This window comes from Melozone crissalis, unplaced genomic scaffold, assembly GCF_028551555.1.
Source record: "Melozone crissalis strain CALT ecotype California unplaced genomic scaffold, PUWL_Pcris_2 ptg000068l_1, whole genome shotgun sequence".
Classification (NCBI taxonomy): domain Eukaryota; kingdom Metazoa; phylum Chordata; class Aves; order Passeriformes; family Passerellidae; genus Melozone; species Melozone crissalis.
In genome coordinates, this window is record NW_026535846.1 from 16,248,101 (window position 1) to 16,269,178 (window position 21,078).

Consider the following 21,078-nt stretch of genomic DNA (forward strand, 5'->3'; position numbering starts at 1 on the left):
GATGTTATACTATGCACATATTCAACCCTGTACTTGTCCATAACTCATACTTTTAATATTGCCTCTGCTTCTCTCTGCGATTCTGCCATGAATGGCACCTTCCAGAAATCACACTTGGATTTGGCACTTGCTTGGTCTGGTTGAAAATTATCCTGCAGGATCTGCTGGCAGTTAAATCAGCTCTGGGGCTGCTGTGTCCTCCTTGACAAAGGATGGGTGTTTTCCTTCCTCCACCTTCTCCAGAGTGACACAGCTGCTGAGGGAATGCCAGTATCCGTGCCAGCGCTCAGGGGCTGTATTTTTGGAATGAACCCTTCAGTGGTTGCTGCATTTAGCAGAGGGACAGATACTTCCCTCTGGAAGAGGTACAAATGCCAGGAAAAATGAGCCTCTGCCTCAGATTGACTTGCAGGATCTGTGTGCTGCCAGCGAGGCAGGTGACCTCAGTGCTCAGCTGAGCAGCTGCCCAAGGTCCTCCTGAGATCAGGGTAAGAACTCAGTCCTAAATTCTTACTTCTCACCTTTTTTTTCAGAAAACTTGCATGTAAATGATCACCAACCCATAGAAACAAAACAAGTCTCCAAAGCCTGGTGAGACTGAGATATTTCCATTTATAGATGTGTGCTGTGGCTCCAGTATCAGTGCTGTTTGTGAGTCCAGCCCTGCTATTGTGCAATGATTTGCTGGTGAAGTGACTGGAGGGACCTCCAGCACTCCCTGAGCTTGAGAACAGCTTGTGCCTGCCTTAGCAGTCATCATTTCAGAAATGTTCACTTTATGCTGTTGTATTCTTGCATATGCTGGAGTCGTAACTCATTTACTTAAAATAGAGAGCTTCAGGAGTCATAATTAAACTGTGTGAGCTCTTCCTATCCTCTTTTAAGCAACCTTTCTCATCACCAACAGGCAGATGGAGTTTAAGTTGATCCCTCATTTCCTGGAAGCAACAAGTTAAAATATTTGTACATGCAACTGAATGTTTACAGCTACAGCACAGTAATTAAAACCTTACTGACACAGAGAGGAGTGCTTGGCAAGAATCCTTTTCAATAACTGGGTGTAAAAATTGTCACCTCGGGTTCATTTCCTTGGGAGTGATTGTTTTACCAGTACCAGTGGAGCCTTCCCATATCTGCATATCTGGTGGGAGCATCCTTGTTTATAAACTTGAGAGCAGCTGCCATCCAGCCCAGGCCTTGCTCAGGAGATTCTGTTCCTCTGGCATGGAGCACTCGAGGCAGACACCCTGCATCCCAAAGACCCAGACCCCACGCACGCTGAGACTGCTTCCACCACTGGGGCTTTGTGGTAGAGACACAAGAGAGGAGGTGAAAAAAATAAGCTGAAGGAGAATAACCTTGTTTGACTTCCAGGAGCTGGCTCGGGAGCAGAAATTTCAGAAGGGGGGAGGAGCATTCAAACCAAAACCCAAGACAGCCTCCACACCCCTTAGTGCTGGCTCCCCTGAGTCTCTCAAGGAACTGGTGAGACATCCCCAGTGCCATAAAGATTCCTCAGACAAATCTGGCACTTATCAAATTTAAAACTCTTCTGTTTGTTTGGTTTCTTTATTTGCTTCTTAAGAGCCTTAGAAAATGCTTGCTATTTTAAGACTTCCTTCCATGACAAATAATTGTATTTAAGATGTTTAGAATTTTGCTGGGTGTCAATCCAGGTAGGAAGAGCTGCTCAAGAGGAAGCAGGTTTTGCTGCAGGGACTAATCTTTGGAAATGTGGCTCTCCTGGTTACTTTCTGTCCTTGTGTGGAGAAAAATCAAACCCATGATGTGCACAGCACACGTCAGGGTTTGTGGCACAGAAATCAGGTACCGTGTTGTCTCTCAAGCCAGTTTAAATGCAGCTCGCACTGAAAGAGCTGCAAGAAGCTTCCTGCTAAAAATACATCAACATCCTTTCGTTTAAAGTGCATTCACTTCAGCAGTCGGTTTGGATTGTGGAGATTCCTGGCACATTCCTGAGGGAAAGGCGCTAATGGGTTTGGTGATGCTGATGGAACACGGGTTTTCTCCCTGCTGCAGTTTTGTCTCCTGATGGTGGCTTTTTGTTTGCTGAAGCAAATGTTCCTCTAATGCCTTCATGTTCATTCCTCAAGCCACTGAGTGTGCCGTTTTCTAGAGAACACTCTCATTTTGTTACTGTAAATTATATTTTGCTATTGAAAATTTTATGGTTAATTTTTTTTTAACTGGAAACATAGATTTAAGTTCCATTACATGGAGCCTGTTACTCAGCTATACCTTACCAGCCTTTTTCCTCACACTGAGGAGACACCCATAGCTGTAATCGTGGTTGTGCTCTTGCTTAAATGATTTCTTTGCAGTCTCTGTTGTTTTGAAGACCAATGTGGTCGCTTTGCCTGCATGTAATTCCACATTTCATCGTCAGCGTGGTCACACAGCTTTGCAGATTTCCTAGAGCTGATGTGCATTAGCTGCAGCTCATTATCCAAAGCAAAGAGCTCGTTAGCGTTCAGTGGAGAGCTTCTAAAGAAGACAAAGATACACCAAAAGTGGGTGAATAAACCCTTACTCGGCTTTACTGAGGTGCTGCAGGTGTCACCTGCCTGTGTTCGTTCCTGCTGTCCTCTGGGGAGGATGAACTTGTTCTCCAGGCTCCTTCCACTGAGGTCCTTATCTGGAAGTGGCTCCTGTTGGGGTTCCCGATCCTCACCAGCTCCTGCGGGGCAGTGACGAGTGAGTGACGGCTGCTGGCATCAGTGAACGTCGCTTTCCTTCAGTGCTTTCAGTCTTTATTGAATTTCCTCATTATGCCTGCAGGAAAGAGACTCCGGCACTGTTACCTTTGGCTGTTTCTCCTCCAGCCCTGTGAGAGATGGTGCCTTCCCTACCCCGCAGCGAGCAGAGAGCGCCCCATTTCGCAGGGACACGGGAGGGAACCTGTTTTCCATGGCACTTGTCCCCTCTGTGGGCACAGAGCAGGCAGGAGGGGCAGGGGCAGCCCTGCTCAGCCCTGCATGCTGCGCAGGACAGTGAGTTCCCTTCTCTGCCCAGAGGGGCTCATGCAAGGTCAGAGGGCAAAGCAGCTGAGCTGCTCCAGCCCAACAACTCAAAACCCACCTGGCACAGATGATTCAAGGTTTGGGGTTTTTTTAAGGCCTCCTGTACAGGAGGTTTTTTAAGACCTGATCCTTAAATTTGATGCTGCCCTGAGTGTGTTTGAAGAGTGAGATTCACATTCCTGACAAAGGAAAGGGGCATTGGAACTTGACATTTATAAGGAAAGCTCTTACAAGGAAAGCCAGGTATATTAAGTGTACATTGACAGATAAGGACTAAAATACAATGATTTATTGCCAAACGTATTTGGCAGACTCTTTCCAGTTTAGGCTTGTTGGTCATCAGATACTTGTACATACTAGCATAAGATAAAATAACACATGATTGGCTTTGACAGTTCTTAATTAGCTGATTGCAGGATTTCTCTGCTTTTATTTGTGTTGAAGGCACAGTTCTGTGCATGGGCTCCTCTTGGAGCTGCTGCAAACATCCCTGTGGAGCTTTTCAAGAGGAGCAGTGACAGCAACGTTCCATTGTCTTCCTGGGGCATGCTGAGCCATGTCAGCAGCAGCAGCAGCTCAGCTTTTCCCTCTGCAGAGGCTGATTTGGGGTTGATTTGTTTCCAGGTGGTGGCCCTGCTGCCCGGGGCTCCATTATCAGCTGCTGCAATGAACTGATTCCCTGGCAGCCCCTCCTGTCCCTGCTGCACTGGGTCTGCTGCAGTTTCAAGCACTCTGTGATTCACTCCTCCAGAGAAACACGATCACCTCGGGATTTTCTGACCCAGACAAGTGCAGACACCTCGGGAGGATCATGTACCAAGCCAGGGGAGGGACGCTCGCTCCCCAAAGCGTTCCCACTTCCTCGGAGGCACCCGTGGGTAAACAGCAGGATTGCTTCTGCTGGATGATCTCAAAGCCTCCCAACTGTCTGCTGAGAACACTTGCCCATTGCAAGGAAATGACTGTTTGTTTGTGCTAGGAGTCAGGAATGGGAAATGACGTGAACACTTAACTGTTTTTCCTGGTGTTTCTAAGAGGTAGATTCAGTGTCTTGGGTCTTGTTTCCAAAGGTGTTCAGTGTTTTCTGAAACTCTAGTATGTAAGTACAAGAGGTATGTGCATGGACATGAATATACATAAAATCAGGAAATATCTTCAAAATCTTGTGTATCCACCTGGTAACATTTTACTGGTGCCCTGCTGTGATTGTGCTGTAACATAATTTGATATGTTCTCCCTCAGTGCTGAACTGAAACAGTCCCCAGGTCTTGTTTTCATAACTGGGATAAATCTGTGATTCTGCAGTGTGCTGCAACCTCCCTGAAGGAGAAAGAAGTCAGAATTCACACTTGTCATCCTTATTTCACCCAAGCACCAGTTATCTACATCTGCTGAATTACTCTGTGCATTTAATCTTTTTTTTTCTGTGTATTGTTCCTCTGTTGCCTTGACAAAGAAATGGTCCAATGTTTTTAGTCTTTTTTGTCAACAATAACTTTTTGTTCTGATTTCTTTGGTCAAGGTGTTTTTCTAAACCAATCATTTCCCTTCAGATTTCTTGAAAATGACTGCTGGCATCTGTGTCCTGTGCTCTCCCCTGCCATGCAGGCACTGTCCTGCAGGATGAGGCAGCTGCAGGTGTCAGACCTGGTTACAGCCACTCAGTGACTCTGGGTTCCTACAGCTGTCACTTCTGCAACTGCCTGGCAAAACACCATCCCAGCCCATGACCAGAATTTCAGGACACAGGGGAGAAAAGGGTTTGTGTTGGGCTTTTTTGACCAGCTTGGGCACAAAACAAAATCTTTAGCCTGGCTGTTGGGTGCTAGGATAAGGCACCACGTGGCATTTTTATCTTCCCAACTTCTGCACCACTCCCTCACCCTTCCCCAGGCAGCAGCAGGTTAAACCACCTGGGAGAAATCAGAATTCACAGTGGAGGTACTGAGGAGCAGTGAAGCTACAAGAACAGAGCCCTGCAGTGGCAGGAGAACACCGACCCAGCCACGAGCTCAGTGTTGGAGGGCAGTGCTGTGCCTGCAGCAGGCTCTGGGACACGGCCTCCTAAACCAGCTGGGAACATTTTTTGGTTTTTGTCCTTAGTGAATGTTAATGTTTGACTCTATCATCTGATGCTGATCGATGGATGACACAATCCCAGCTCTTCTGAGAATCAAACTGGAGTAGCATTGTACAAGAAAAAATGTAGTGGTTAACAACTTTTTACAACTTTTTTCAACTTCTCTTTCTCCTTTTTTTTTTTTTAAGAAACATTTTTTTCATGTTTTTTTGTATTTCCATGCATAAGCAGAAAAGTGACCCAAAGCATGCAGGGGGAAAGGTTTGATTTCCAAACTTTATTATTCATATCAGAGCATACTCTATAGACTTCTTACAAACAAAGATTTGTCTGTATGAATCCAATGCAGTAATAGCTGCCCTTTTAGAATTAACATCTCGACAATGAAATGTCAAATAAAGGGAAATACTTGTTGTATGAAACAAGATTAATGTTCACCTCAAATATGAAACTGGCATTTAAGCAGGAGTTTCTGATAGAAAAGAAGTTCCTGTGGTAGCTGTGGGGGGAGGGATGTAGAGAAATGCCTTTGCTATTTCATTTAGTTTGGTCTCTAAAATAGAGAAAATTATTAATTTTGTATTAGTATGAGTTCAGCTTCCATTAATGCCACTTCCATGCATCCCTAAGAAATGAAGAATCTGATTACAGAACTTGGTTTTATTGTCTAGTAATTGTGGTACAAAATGACTGTTGCAAGAAATTATTTCCCCAGGTAAGAAAATGAGCACTCAACGATATATTGGTGATGATGAAGTAAGAAATTTGAGAATTACTTCTTCACCTAAAATTCATGGTTTATTTCAGTTCCACTGATGGAATTTTTCATTTCTCTTCAATGATCAGTCACGACTCTCACCCCTTGGTATGTATATACAGAAGTGTTATGTGCCAGCCTCAGCAGGTACAACCACAAACCAAATGAGCGTTTTTACAGGAGACAGTTTGCTTTTATAGTGATCACGCACTGATGTGAACATAGACTAAAAATAACAAATGTCGTTTTAATAAGGATTTTTTACAGTAGGCATAGATATAAAAGTTTTTTCAAATTATTTTCACAGGTATCACTGAACATTTCATAGCTGTCTGTTACAGAAGCACCGCCAAGTGCTTTGAGTCTTTCATTTATTATACACAGTTAAAATATATTACACTTCTGAAGGTATCTTAAATCACTGAACAGTTTTGCTAGCATCTTAATGAGCCAAATGGGAGTAAAAGGCAGTCCACATTCATGATGTGAATATACAGTAAGGTGTTTGACATCCTATGAACTCATTGCTCATGTTCTCAAAATAACCATGGTGATGAGACCTGAAAGACAAGAATTAAGAACTAAACACTTCTATTTCACTCAAAATAAAACATTTAAAATAAAGACTTTACCCTGTCACAGGCCAGAAAATATGGTAGAAGTGCATAAATGCATGCAGAATGCATTTATACACACACTTAAATATTAAAGTATTGCTCCAAATTTTGATATAGTCAAAAATCAACACTGACGTGTGGTGTATCTAATAACTGAATGTCAAAGAAGGTAGAAATACTCCAAACAATTATTGCCCTCTCTGCTGGAAAATCTTAGCACTGAACTTTTGACTGGGCTGACTGTAACACTAAACCCCATTCCTCATGGGGCCAGTTATGGGCAGGGTCATTGGAATGCTGAATCATCAGTAAGGCAGATCAGTTGAAGGCTCCAAGGCTTTTTTCTGCTCTGTGAATAATAACTGATCAAAGACCAGTTTTAACAAAGATGTTAAGCTTCCTTGTCAGTTTGCAGAGAGAGCTTTCAACAGACTCTTTGTTGTGACCTTTAGAGAGGGAGGAAAAAAATGACTGCTCTGATGGAGGTTAAAAACTATTAAAACCAGATGAAAACAGGAAACAGGGTCTAATAAACCTACCCATGACACACTGAAAAGTTCATTTTAATTATATGCTGATACAGGAAAAAGTACAAATCTGCAGGTTTTAGCCATGGGTTATATTGCACAAGGTGAGGTAGATGGAAGAACACAGGGGCTCCCTGACTTCCAGCCTTATGTAACATCAAAACAACAATTTATCAGTTCTTGAGCAATCTCACTTTCTTGCAGGCTCAGATGATGTCACTCTAACAGCTTTTCACTGCAGAAAGCTCAGCTAAAACCTACAGATCTCAGCATGGATAAAGACATTTCTGAGACTGTTTTATCTCCTGCCACTCCACACTGATGGAACTTGGCTACTTCATGAAGATGGTGAAGGCAGAAGCACTGTCTTCCATTAGATCAGCAATTTATCCCTTAAAGAGGAACTGCAGCTCAGCTATTTGTCAAGGCCTGTACTGGTTCAGACAATCAGTGCTCCCACAGCTGCTGGATCCTTAGCTTGGATCAATTCCATCACCTCAGAGGAACAGCAGAGGCTTCTGCAGAACAGCCTGCACCACTTGTACAGGGCCCTCAGACAATAAAGGGTTTAACTCACTTCTGTAAATCAGATACTTCTCAAATATCATAGACTCCTCTTGGTGTGGTATAACAATCCTTTCCAATTAAATGCTCCACAATCCAGTTGCACTTCCTTGTGGAACAAAGTGGTTTCAACTCCTCAAGAGCAATCGACTTTCTACATGAGCAAGAGCTGCACACAAAAGAATCTGTCCATGAACACTAAAAGCACTGCCAGCAAAGAAGTCAAAACCTCTCAAAACTTCACAGGGAATCTAGAAACAGGTTCAGTTCTTGCAAAAGGATAAAGTCAAAAGGCTTAAAACTGACACCAGCAGAACCTGGAGTAATTTTCAAAAGCAGAGAAAAACCAAGTGAGGATTACTGCAAGGTCCTGATCTGAGAATCCATCAGCATCAGCCTGGGCAAGGAGCCACAAGTGAGATTTCAAACCACTCAGCAGATGGACCTTTGTGAGTCAGCAGAGTGTGCATGAACCACCAGAACTTGCACCTTTCCCCATCACTACCTCACCTCTAGCTATCAGTTTGGAGCTGCCTAGCTCTTTTCCTTTAAATCCTCATTTCTGCCAGGTAGTGGGAGAGGAGAACTGAGTTTAGTGTGACTGTTCTTCAAATCTGAAACAGTTATAGAGAAATAGTCATAACAAATGAAGTGTGCAACTCATCCATGCTAGCTAATGCAGGAGCAAGTTACAAATCAGGAAGAACTGGGGATGGTCTCAGACAGGGTTTACAACAGCTTACTGCTACACATATCAACTCCTTATTAAACAGGCACTGAGAATCAAGCCTTGAAAAACAGCTCAGGGGGCTAGAGAGAAACACAATAACACATTCTACATTCTGCAAGAGATTAACTATTGCAATGCAAGGGTAAGAAACAGCACATTCCGTTCAGGTGTGCTGGCAGATGACGGTTACTGGCCCATCATCAAATAAAGCTGAAATTAGCATGTAGGGGCCTGTGTGCAATAGGTGTCAACTCAAATCTGGTCTAAAACACTTACAATAACTAACTTATCCTGCTATCACCATGGCTACAATTGAGATGTAAGCTGAGATGCAAAACAAAACCTAATGTGATGCTTTGTTTCCATCCAGTTTCCCAAGGCCACTGGCAAAGACAGGTAAAGTTTTCCAAACTCACAGATTTTGCAGGAAAATGTTTCTAATATCCAAAGTACTCACCTAAAACATAAGCAGCTACTAACTTTTGATTCACACTTAAGTGGAGGTAGAGAGGCACCAGGGATTCCATTTCCCCCAATGTAGGTAGCATTAGTGCTGCAACACACACCACTCCAAGGAAGACTGTGAGTAAACTAGGTCCCGACGAGGCAGTTCTGTTTTCTGAAAAGCAACAAAGCCCCAAATGTAAGGCAGATCTAAATAATATAAACATTAAACATTCTGCAAAAATGCCTGCAGTACATGGGAGCTGAAATATCCTCAGATTTTCCTTTTTGCTCTGCAGTTTGCAGGGGGTGGAAGCCAAGTCTTAAACCCACCTTTCTAAACCTCCTGCATTCTGCAGTGGAGGAGGCTGCTCCCTGTTCTGATGCTGGAACTTGTTTTCACATGACTTCCCAAACCACTCCCTTGTGGAGGAACAGAGCCTGCCAGGCCCAGTTGCTATATATACACACTCAGGACAGCTGGATGGCTCAGCTGTGCTGAGGTTTCCCTGTGCATCCTGGCTCCCTTCCTTGATATGCTGCTTCAGTGATCAGTAATCCATCACTCAGAGCACCCAAAAGACCTGCAGAGGCAGGTAACTGCCCACACCTCCTGAACAAAACCTGCCTGCAGCAGGAGCACAGGTTCTTGGGCCAGATGAGCTCCCCTTCATTCTTTACAGGGTTCAAGGGCTATACCTGAGCCAGTCAGCTTAGATGCCACAAATCAGTAAAATTTGAATCTTACTTTAAAAAGTGTGAGAGTGAACCACTGTGACAGTCCAGTATTACCAGAATAAGAAAATGCAAACCACAGACAATAAAGAGTCCTTCATAGTCTTTATTGTCCTGCACTTTAACAGCTGGAACCTACTCAAAGGCCCACTGTGTCATCTTTGAAAAGAGCTGTTAACATGTTAGCTGAATACCTCTAAACAAATCCTTATTACCACTAGAAAATAGCCAATGTTTTTATCAACTTCTATCCTCAGCAACCAGCAATATGTGCTCTATTTAATTCCATAAATCTTATTTCCAGGTTGCAAAACTGCAGTTTCTTTGTTTACTTGCTTCCTCTTTTACTGCAATATACCACAGTCAATGAGGTTTTAAAGCAGAGAAACAGCATTTGGAATAAGACCAGTATCAGATTGTTCAGGGTGGCTCAGGCCCTCTGTCCTGGATCAACTATCACAGGAACATTTTGTTCTGTGAGCCCAGAGACCTTTGTAGGTTTGCTTTAATTGTGTATCCTACTAATATCTATTATGAAGGGTTTTTTTAATAAAAAGTGTTTCACCAGCCAACAAACTCAGTATAAATAGTGAAACATCCATTTTAGCAACTTGAATACTCTCAAGGAGGTTCATCTATTTTCTGGAATTGGTTTTTGTTGTCCTGAAAAATATAATAGTGACAAGAACATTTCAGTATGAATCAGTAAAAGTAAGAAGAATGTAGACCATCAAGAATCAGTTTAGATTCATTTCAGGTACAACTTGACACTTTATATCCTATCCCTTCAATTTAACTGTCTGGCCCAGGTTTTCAAGACTGTTGATTCACTTCCTCAGTGTGTGGAGTTTTCAGCCACCAACTGTGCTCTTCTGTTCTTGTGGGACAGACAAAGGACAGGACACAGAACAAGGAGCACTTTAGATGATGTTCTGGCAATATTTCCTGCTCATCAGGAAATGGGGGATTAAGGGTTTGGAACAAACTCACAAGGGGCATATGTTTTGAAAGAGCCCAAGGGAAAAAGTAACTAGCATCCTTTCACAGATAAATTCCCATTGTCTGTGTGAGAATTCCTGCTCCAGAGAACAGTGGGTGCACTCTCCAAGGTATGACATACAAACACAGGGCAGCAAAGGGCCTTGATTGATCAAGACAGCATAAACAGAATAGCCACAGTTTGGGTTCCTGAATACTGTCACCCTCAAGTGATAAAGACAACAATCTTACAGGTAGGCAAAATGAATAATTTTGTAAAAATATTTTAAAATATATTTCTTTTTAATTTAAAATATGTTTTTGAGTCTCGTCATTTGAGCTATTCAAAACTGATTCAGAACATAGGAGTGCAAAAAGATTTCAGCTACCTGGTTGACACAAAGTCTGCTCAAAAAAGACACTTTCAGCCAGGTGTTCTTTTATTCGTTTTTCCTCCTCTTCCTTTTGTTGCTGTTGTTCCTTTGCAGATGGAAGCAGAGTAGCAATAATCTCCTTTTTCCCCAATGCTTTCCTCTGGCTCTGCTCAGACACTTGGAGACGGAATTTATCTATGACACCATAGTAAGAAGCCCGAACGTCTCTGTGACGAATCACACTGCAGGAAAACAACATTTTCAAACAGATGAACTGCTAAGAATCATGCCTATTGAGAATTACATTCTATATATCACAAAGTCTGCCCTCGGTTCCCCCTCCTCCAGATAAACTGGAATAATCCAGACCTCCTCCACCACTCAATGTTCTTGAAGACTTATCTTACCTCCTCTCTTCCCTCCTTATGTTTGCTTTAATTCCCAAATATAAATACTCCTGGCCAGTTAAGTCTTTATCTCAAGCCCATCTTTGCCCCTGCTGCCAATTGATGAAAAATGAATTATCTGAAAGATGCCCCCTCCTCCTGCATCAAAGTTGTTTGATGCCGGCCAGTGATTTTAAAAGGACTGAGGGGACGGGAGTGGCCAGGGAAGGAAAGGAGTTGGGCAGGTGTTTGGCAAGCAACAGTCCAGCTTCTGGAGGAAACCAGGCTCAAAGCTTTACAATTCTACTTTCTCAGAAGCAAAACTCATTCCTTCTATAGACAAGAGTCAGTTAGGGATTTTCAAAATCAGAAACCCACCACTGAGAGCATGTTTGGAACCTATAAAAAGCACAGCTTTAAAATAGCACTGATCAACAGCAAAACAGACCTCTGAGCAGTGCTGTGCTCAACTGCCTCCTCTCTGCATTTGTGATTCATCATGAGAATACATATCTAGCTTTGAAAAGCTACAACATTTGGGTGTTGAAGTGATATCAGCTCTTAGGGTAAATAAGGATTTCAACTATTTTTCCAGATGTTTTTTGTTAAAGGTTATTCTAAGTTTCCAAGATAACAGCAGTTGATCTGAAGAACATACATACAAAGAAGCAGGTTGTCATCTCATGAGGGGGAAAAAATGACTGTACCCTTAGAAACACAGAATAGGAGTCTTAAAATTGCTTCAAAAAACCAATGTTTGTGATACTGCATACATTAAAATGCTGCAGGAAATGGTTTTTTGTTTTTCATTCCTTTTTTAAAGGAACTATATCACATCAAGATATCTACAAGCATGAGTACGTAGCCAGTGCTTGCAACTGGTATCTGGTTTGAATGGACTATTCACCACAGAAACAGAGACCAAGTCATCCCCTCAGCAAGAGGCTGCAGTGATGTTTTACATCACTCCAGAGGCAAAGGAGAGTGCCTATGACAGGCTTCCAGCAAGTGGAGTGTTGGCTGGGCAACTGCCTTCACTGAAACAAAAGGCTTTTTCCCCTTACAGCCCTAATTCATCCAGCTCTCAGCATATCAGCACAGCACATCAACTCTGATTTCTTCCTTTAACACTTCCTTTTAAATTGGTGTTCCTACTCCCAGTGCCATGGTACCAACTACCAACCTAAACAGAATCTTTACATAACACTGTGCTAGGAGAACATGTATCTGCTGCCAAGCAAGGAGATATTTCTGCAGACCCTTATAAACAGAGCCATTCTCCTGTTTCTTTTTAGAGATCATTGCATAATTGGAAGCTCTGTAGAATATCTGTTTATCTGGCAAATGGCCACACTTGCATAGTACTGCTCATATCCTAGCAGTAAACACTGTCCTTAGACAGCAACCACTGGAGTGGGATGGGGGGTTTTGCTGCACAGAAAAATCCCCTTGGAACATGTGTCTGCCTTATTTTCCTTTATTTAATAAAACCCATTTGTCTAATCAAATGTAATCAAGCTTGTGTAAATGTCTTCTGAAGAATGGAACAGCTCACTGGTACACTGGTATATTCTGACCTGTTTAGTCCCATTTTTAGCATTTGCTGCCCCTGCTTACTGAAACCTTCCAGTTTCATGTTCTAAACTTCCTTTCTATTTAGTGAGTCTTTGGAATTTTTCAAATTGCACCTAAAGAAAATAGTCTATAGGAATAAAGAGCCATTCCCCAAGAACAGTTATTTATCTGACTAAGGGTTTCTGTGTATGGCCACTTGTTAGACAGAGAGTCCAGGTGGTGTTTTACAGTTTAGAAAATGTCTATTCAAAAAGTTCAGTCTGCTCTTTTAGGTACTGCAGATTTTCTTCAGTTGTATATTATTTATTTCTATTTGCCACAGAAATAATGTGGCAAATAGAATATAAAAAGAGTTGGTCTATTTTAGCTTTTACACCTACTCTGTTTCAGCTTTCAGCAGCCTACAGACCCTGTACATCACTGTGGTCACTTAAGCAGCCTCCTGTTCTGAGTTACTGGGTTGAGACCTGACAGGAGAGATAAAGGGCAGGCACAGAGATCTGAGAATGAGATGGGTGGTCAGGGTGAAAGGTAGGCAAAACTACCTTTACATGGCCCAGGGAAATGTGCTCAGTAGAACTGCACACATTTCTATTTTACCAATCTGTAAAGAAATATTTCTCACAAACAGATCTCAACCCTGGGGGTTTTGCTTTTCTTGTTATTTCTAACAAAAAGGTGCTCAGAGAAGGCTCATATTACTCTCACTCCTGGTTTACAAACTACATTACAAGATGCATTTACTGGCATTTTATTTATGCCCAAAGGCAAAATTAAAGAAGGATATATCTCCAGTATTGTAATACCTCTGCTCTAGAGGGACAGAACAGCAAAAATCAGAACCACAAGTATATACAGGAGATTAGGAAAACATATATTTATCCAACTTATGTATTATAACATGCATGCTGTCATTTACAACCTCTTAAATAACAAAGGGAATTAAGGTAATAAAATGTTGTATATTAGGAAAAAACCCAACCAACTTCTACTTACATATCAACACAGCACTGAGGCTTCACTGCACCAGTAGCATCCACCACCGCATATTTATTTGGAGTTGTACAAAGAACTGCAAGGAAAAGGACAGGAGTGGTAACAAATCATGAACTAATACATCACCAGTTCAGCAACAGATACATGTAGAGAGACATGTAGAGTTTGGTTTTGGCACAGATATGATTTTTACATTAATTATAATTGGACTGTTCAAGATCATCAACTAGCCCTTAAATAGAACTTAACCTAAGAAACCCACCTTTGAATTTTAAGGCAAACTCATAGGGGTTATATAGAGTCAACACCTGCTTGTGTGTTGACTGGTCATCTGCATAAAATATAAGTTCTGTAGGAAAAACAAAAACAGGAAGATTTCCTTCCACTAACTCTGGCTGTCTTTTTTGTTGCTGCATTGGCACTGAATCCTCCTTGCTGCTTCTTGTGTTCTTATGCTTTTGTATCCTCAGAGACTTCAGCTTTTGAATCGTTTAAGAATTCCAAAGCATTTTGGCAATTCTAAAGGAAAAAAAAAAAGGGGAAAAAAAGAGAAAAGGCAAGAAGATTACTTCCATAAGTCTGTACTAAACTGAGGCAGTTAACAAAGGTGCAAAAATATAAAACATGATGCTTGATTATGAATCTACCTCTACTTAGGCTCCTTCAAAAATACTGAAAAACAATATTTGCACTGAGCTTCCATCTATTTAACAAACTGCTACAAAATAAATGGATAAGCACCTCTCCAGTGTATCATGGCACATCTGGGGGCCCAGTCCATGACTAGAGCTGCTTATGCTGGGTCTTTGCAACACAAACCCAACAATGACAGCAGAAAGAAATCCCATCCTTGCCTCAGGACAGCAACACATCAGAACCACGAGGGCAGAAATGAGGAAATGCAAGGACACTGAGGCAGCAGGAGTCACTGTTTGGGCAGGAACGTTTCCATGGGGATGACCTCCCTGAATGAGGTATAACAGGTTAGGAATCTCCTCACCTAGGCACCCAGGTATGTCAAATCCCAGGGATTCAGAACAAAGGAATGGGGAACACCTTCATGTCCTGTTTAAACCAAACTCCCTGCTCCAACTGCATAGTTACAGGTAATGAATGGAAAAATAACTGGGATGAGTAACAGCAAACAGATTTGGGATTCACTGCTTTATTAAGACATGACAGGTTTTCTACCACCTCTACCCAAAGTACAATCATCACAACTCTCCCTCTGCCACCCCCCACAGCTGTTTTATTTTGAGTGACATTCCAGAACTAAAACCAGAACCAATGACCCAACCAAGAAACAATCTCAAATGTAATTCATAAAATAAAATTAAGGCCAGACTCCTCAGCACACATACCATTGACTCAACACATGACAGAGAGAACAAAGTCTTTCTCCTCCCCCAAGAAGGTCATATTTTACTGCAGCTTCTATAGGTTAATTATCAAACTGAAGGTGTCCTTTGAGGTCTAACTTTGTAGCAAAAAGCATTGAAACAACAAGTTCCTACTAACTCATTAGATGTCATTTCCACTTCCTATAGAGGTTTTTAGAATAAGGTACATTTTACCTGTTCTCCAGCTCAATACACTGGGTAGTTGCACCTTAAAGAATTTATCTTCTGACATTTCTAGCAGCAAATAGCCCAAACATTATGAACAACCAAAAACAAACACTTGTTTCTGCATTCTAAACATCACAACGATCACATTTCCAAGCACCAGATACATATTCCATACTTGAAACATGACACACATTCATGTGTTTACAAAGTACATCTGTCATACCATCAGGTTTACAGGTTCTGATTCTTATACACAAACTAAGCTTTTAATTTTATTTATTTAGTTATTAAAATAGCAAATTATCCATGTAGAATTCAAGTTCATGGATCTCACAGGAATGTCTTTCCCCATGATCCAGTTCCTTTTCAGAGCACAGGTTTGTTTCCACTTCACTGAAATGCTACTAATAATATTCTGAAAACAAATCCCCAATGACAGTGTTCCAAGCTGATGTTCTGTTACCTTATTAAGAAGAGTCTAGAAAAAGAAATGGCTCTCTAAGTGGCAATTTGGGTTCTGAGTGCTTCTTGGAATTACAGTGAATCCCTTTTGTTTCAGAAGAATCAACAAACTCTGGAATGACTTTGCACAGCAAGTGTCAGTATTATTTCTTTAACAACTTCATGCACTATTGCAAAGTGAGTTTCCTTGTTCCAGTCAAACATATTAAGACTATATGAAAAGCTAATGTGGAAAAACTGCCAGCACGCAGGAATACAAAATACCTTTTGATGCCTGTCATAGGCAGAAGATGATTTATTTAAATTTCTTATACCAAAGTTAGCTCAATGCAGTAAGAATATGTTGGAATCTTTGGTTCTCATATCTATCTACACTTTGCACACCATGTGTAACAGAAATACAGGCAAATTTTGACATTAACAAAAGGGAATTTTCAAATAAATGTTTTCAGCTACCATTAAACCAACAGCAAGCTACTGCTACACAACTTAATTGACTATGCTTAATAAAATCATCAAGTATTATTTATAATAATCAGTATGATTTTGATGCTTTAGTTTTTTATTTAAACACTGTACATGTTTCATTCCAATTCCTGGCTTCATCCCACATCTTCAGTTTCTTCAGCTCAGTCCATGGCAAGTGTTCAGTGTCCAAAACCCCACAATTCTCAGTATCAGAGGAGGTATGGATCACTATGCCTATCAAAAGGCTCATTTTTGTTAGACATCTATGGAAAACACTGTGCAAACCTCCCAGGATGCCACAGCCTGCACGTGGAAAGCCACCAATCTTAAAAAATAATATCCCATTATTGCTTCCTTTTCCTATTTAACTTGGCTGGATGAGGAGCTACTTGCCCCAACTTACAAAAGTCATGTCTGGCAGGCCTGCAGCAGACACATCTGCTGACACAGCAGTGTCATTCAGGGTATAAATTTCTGTATTCCTAAGCAAGCAAACCAGCATCCTTTTTTGGGACAACAGCTTTAGCTTCCAAGTCACCTTGTTGGGACATCTCACCAAGTGACAGCAGTAAAAGCACTTTTCCCAAAGACTGATGGATAAACCACACATGTGACAGGGAGATGTGATGGTTTAGTACTGATACTCTCGATAACAGCACACCCTTCCCATCAACGAGAAGCTGGCAACACTTTTACAGAGGAAGTTTGTATCACCACAAATACAACAAAAGTTGTATCACCACAACTTCTTTGCCCAAATTAACCCCACAGCCGCTCTAATGGTGAGAACAAGGTCATGTACCCCAGAGAGTTCACGAACAGAAACTCAGCTGCTGCTCTTCTGCATCCCCACTGCACCACAACCACTGAATTAATCAGCCACCACGATTACTTGCAGCACATAAAGGTAAGCACAAGCAAATCTGTCCCAGCCCAGGATCTGTGGTGTCAGCCTGTGATCTGCACTGCACAGGTGAGCTTCTCCCAGGATGGAATTCCCACAGGAGCAGGGATCTGTCACAGGTAACATTTGCCAAGGCCAGCGTGCAACACCTGAACAATGCCAGCTCACTTCCCAGCGCCCTTTGAAGTCCTGACAAACAATTGTCACTGGTATTTTTGCAGCACAATAGGGATCTTTCCTCCATGAAGTTACTAAATATATACTGCTGGTGTCACAATAGCACAGATCTGCCAGTGTTTCCTTTGAAATCCCTTTCTTCATAAATTTAACTTGACAGAGAAAAACACAAAGTGAAACGTAACTTCTCTCCAGGGTCAGAAATAACATCCATTGTGATTTGTTTTTACTTAACAAGTATCTGTTGAATAAATAAATCAACTCAGGAACTTTTTTGTTCTCATTTTAACTTCCAACAGCCTCATCACCATGGCTTCCCAGGGCATTTGTTGGTTGTTTTTCTTCATAACAACTGCAAATAACTCTACAGAATGTCATCAGGTAAACACTTCATTCAGAAGAAAATCTCTTTACAGTCATGCCTCCACACTGCTGCTTTAAAAGTTGCCTAACTACAGTGTAATCTACTTTTGTTACATCTCATGATCTACCTCCTAAATCTACACAAGTCTTTCCACACTTTATACTCAGTAAAACTGATGTTTTTTGAGCACATATTTACCAAATAAACCACAAAGTCTTCAAAATTCCTTCCTATGCCAAGCTGAGCAATCACCTTAAGCTACATGCAAATGCAGCATGGGATCTGAAGCACACCATAAACATTTTGTTTCTCCAAAATGTTTTGAAGGCCTCAACGAGCACTTACGCAAATCAATGTTTAAACTACCTGCAATTATTTGGGAGCGTCACTCAATGATGAGAGCACAGAGGCAGCAGCCAGGATGGCTGGATTCCATTGTTGCTAACTCTGTCACTGACACTCTATGACCTTGAGCAAGTTGGTTAACCTCACCTCAATTTGCTGATCTATGAAGGCGCACACATTCTACAAAGTATTTCAGTAGGCGGAAGGTCCCCTCTGAGCCCGCAGAACTGCTCTGATACTTTGCAAAACTGCTACTGTTTACCCCTCCACAGGATGATGAGAAATGTCACCAGTAACTGTGTTCAGGATGCTGTAAAATGAAATAGTCTCAGAGCATTAACTATTACCATGGATGACCACAGGCATAAATCCTGCTGACACTGACAGCAAAATTTATTAGGACCACATTATTGTTTTAAATGCTGAAAAGGTGACTAACAAAAGGAAATACCCAAATACAACTAAGAGGCATGAAAAGCAGTGAAAAATTAAGTAACAGCTGTGCATTGCTTCTGATCCATTCTGCTACAGGCTCGCAAGGATCCTAGAGAAGACATTCAAGGGCACATGTGCTTTAGTCTCTATTTCCCCACTTTAAGTTTGTGTTTAATGCACTAAACTGGCTGATTTTTAAACGTGTGTTGTGCTCATTAGCGCTGCGTGGCCCCAAACCGCCTCGGCTTAACAGAGGGGAGCACTCTGCCCTGGGAGAGCGACGGGAGCCAAGGCGTTCCGAGCCGTGCCTGCTGCCGGCAGGGCACGGCGGTAATTGCACACTCTTAATTGATCCTCTTTGTTCTCCAGCGAGGAGCGGCAGCGATACGGGCAGAGGCAGCTGCGCGATAACGGCGCCTCCCGCAGCCGGCCCGGCCCCGCCGCACCGCCCCCGGCCCGGGCCCGCCGCACCGCCCGCGGCGAGCCCCGGCCCCGCTCCGCCGCCCCTCGGAGCGACCCCCGGGCCCCGCCGCCGGCCCCGCACCGCCCGCAGCGAGCCCCGGCCCCGCGGGGCAGCGGCTCCAGGCCGGAACCTCGGAGCGCGGCCGCCGCCCCGCTCCCCGTCCCGGCCCCGCCGCGCTCCCGCAGGGCCTGCGGAGGGCAGGGGCGGCAGGGGCGGCCCGCGGGGACGCGCGGCCCGGGACGGGCCAGGCCGGGCCGCGGGTGTCGCTCCGCTCGCCCGCCCCGTGCCGTGCCCGCTGTCACCCCCCGGCCCGACTCACCCGCCCGGGGCCGCTGGTGCGGGCTGGCGCGGCGCCCCTTTGTCCGCCCGTCACTGCGGGCAGCGCTGGGGCTGCTGGGACCGACCGGCCGCCGCCGCCGCCGCGTCACCGCCCCGCCCGCCGCCCGCCCCCGCCGCCATGTCGGGGCTGCCCCGGCACGCCGGGCTCGGGCGGGCTCGGTACCGCGGCCTTCGGCGCTGCTCCGGCAGCACCGCCGGCTCCCCGGGCAGCGGCCGGCCCGGCGCCTCTCACCTGCGGGAGGTGTTTTTAACGATACTGCGCCTCGTGGCACGGCTCCCGGGGTCCGGCCCCGTCCCGGAGGGGCTCCTGCCCCTCTCCCGGCTCCCGTGTGTTCTGCCCTGCGGGCTCGCCCCGATGCCGCCCATGGCGGGCAGGTCCCGCTGGAAGGGTGGGCCAGTGTCACCCCCGGGCCGAGCCCGAGCAGGAGGGTTTGCCAGCGAACACCCAGGCGTGACCGCCTGCTCAGCCAGCAGCACGGCTTAAACGGGACACGCTGTCCCTGTAAACACTTCCATGCTCGTGCCTTTGTTCTTTATTCCTCTTATTTACTTAATGTGCTTTCATTCAGCTAGGCACTTTGTGGACTTCAGCTCGTTCTGAGCATTATCCACTATATCATGTGAGTTATCCAGTATACCATCTTCATTTGCTTTCTTCCCCAACTTCCCCTGTGTATAATAAAAACAAATCCATGTGTAATCACCACCCAGTATCACCCCAAACTTCAAAATCTTTAGTACAGCAAAATGTTTTTGTTGCAAGTCAAGTGGATAATTGAGGTTTATATTGAGCCACCCAGTACAGGATTGCAAAATCTTTTACCTATTACCAAGCTTTACCCTTCAGTGAAATGAACACACGTCCGTGGTGAAATAAACACAGCAGCCATGAGTGTTTCACAATAACATCATTAAACAATCCAGAACAGGAAATAACATATTTAAAGTAATGGAAGACATTAAATAAAGAAATTCTAAAAAGTATATTTTCCAACTTAGGCATGTGTTATAGCACTCACATTTTCTGCAGATCTAATGGTTCATTAAGAAGTTCAGTCTTTCAGCCACAAAATACATAATATTGTTAAATTATTATATAGAGAAATCATAATTTTTTATTGAATTTCTGAAAATGTATGCAGTGAAAACTGGCAAAATATTTTGTTTCTTGATGAGCGTAAATCAGTTCAGATTTTTACATGTTTAAAAAGAAACTGGAATTCTTGTTTTTAAAAAGATTATCAGACTTCAGCCTTTCAGGATTTCAGAAAATTATTATGATTTTACTGCGTATTAATCCAATGGAGGGTGCTCCTCATTTTGGAAACCTGTCTCAGAAGAAGCAGCAGACATAAACATGCTTCAGAGATATTCAAATTAATAACAAACAGAATGATCAAATAAAAACATAATCTCAAATGGCTAGACTTAAAAGCACATTAATTAGACAAATTGGCATTTTCCAGTTCATCCAGTTCCCTTACAAAGTTCAGACTCTCTAAAAGCAGGTATTATGTCTGCCTCTGTAAGCTTCCCAGGACCCAACTTTTTTCAGTCACATTTGATAAGGTTTTGTATTCACCTGTTGAAAACTGAGCTGGTCTCCTTCCTCTCTCACCCATGCTGTGAGTTACCTAAAAGCATTGGCTAGTCTTCTGTTACATAAAATATTGCCTCCTTATAGCATGAAACCTGACAGTGTGTGTGCAGAGATGAAATGCTCCTGAATGACTCTGTGGTGGTTTTGGT

General features: G+C 43.1%; 1 protein-coding gene across 1 annotated transcript; it reads right to left on the reverse strand.

The window, feature by feature from the left end:
* Positions 1-5,377: 5,377 nt before the first annotated feature.
* Positions 5,378-19,385, reverse strand: MOSPD1 (motile sperm domain containing 1). Its single transcript, XM_054289732.1, has 6 exons — positions 19,310-19,385; positions 14,067-14,323; positions 13,805-13,880; positions 10,863-11,089; positions 8,774-8,935; positions 5,378-6,438 (listed from the first exon to the last, which is right to left on the reverse strand). Exons 2-6 carry the CDS (start codon positions 14,218-14,220, stop codon positions 6,407-6,409), a joined length of 651 nt encoding a protein of 216 aa, XP_054145707.1. The 5' UTR covers positions 14,221-14,323; positions 19,310-19,385; the 3' UTR covers positions 5,378-6,406.
* Between the last annotated feature and the right edge of the window lie 1,693 nt (positions 19,386-21,078).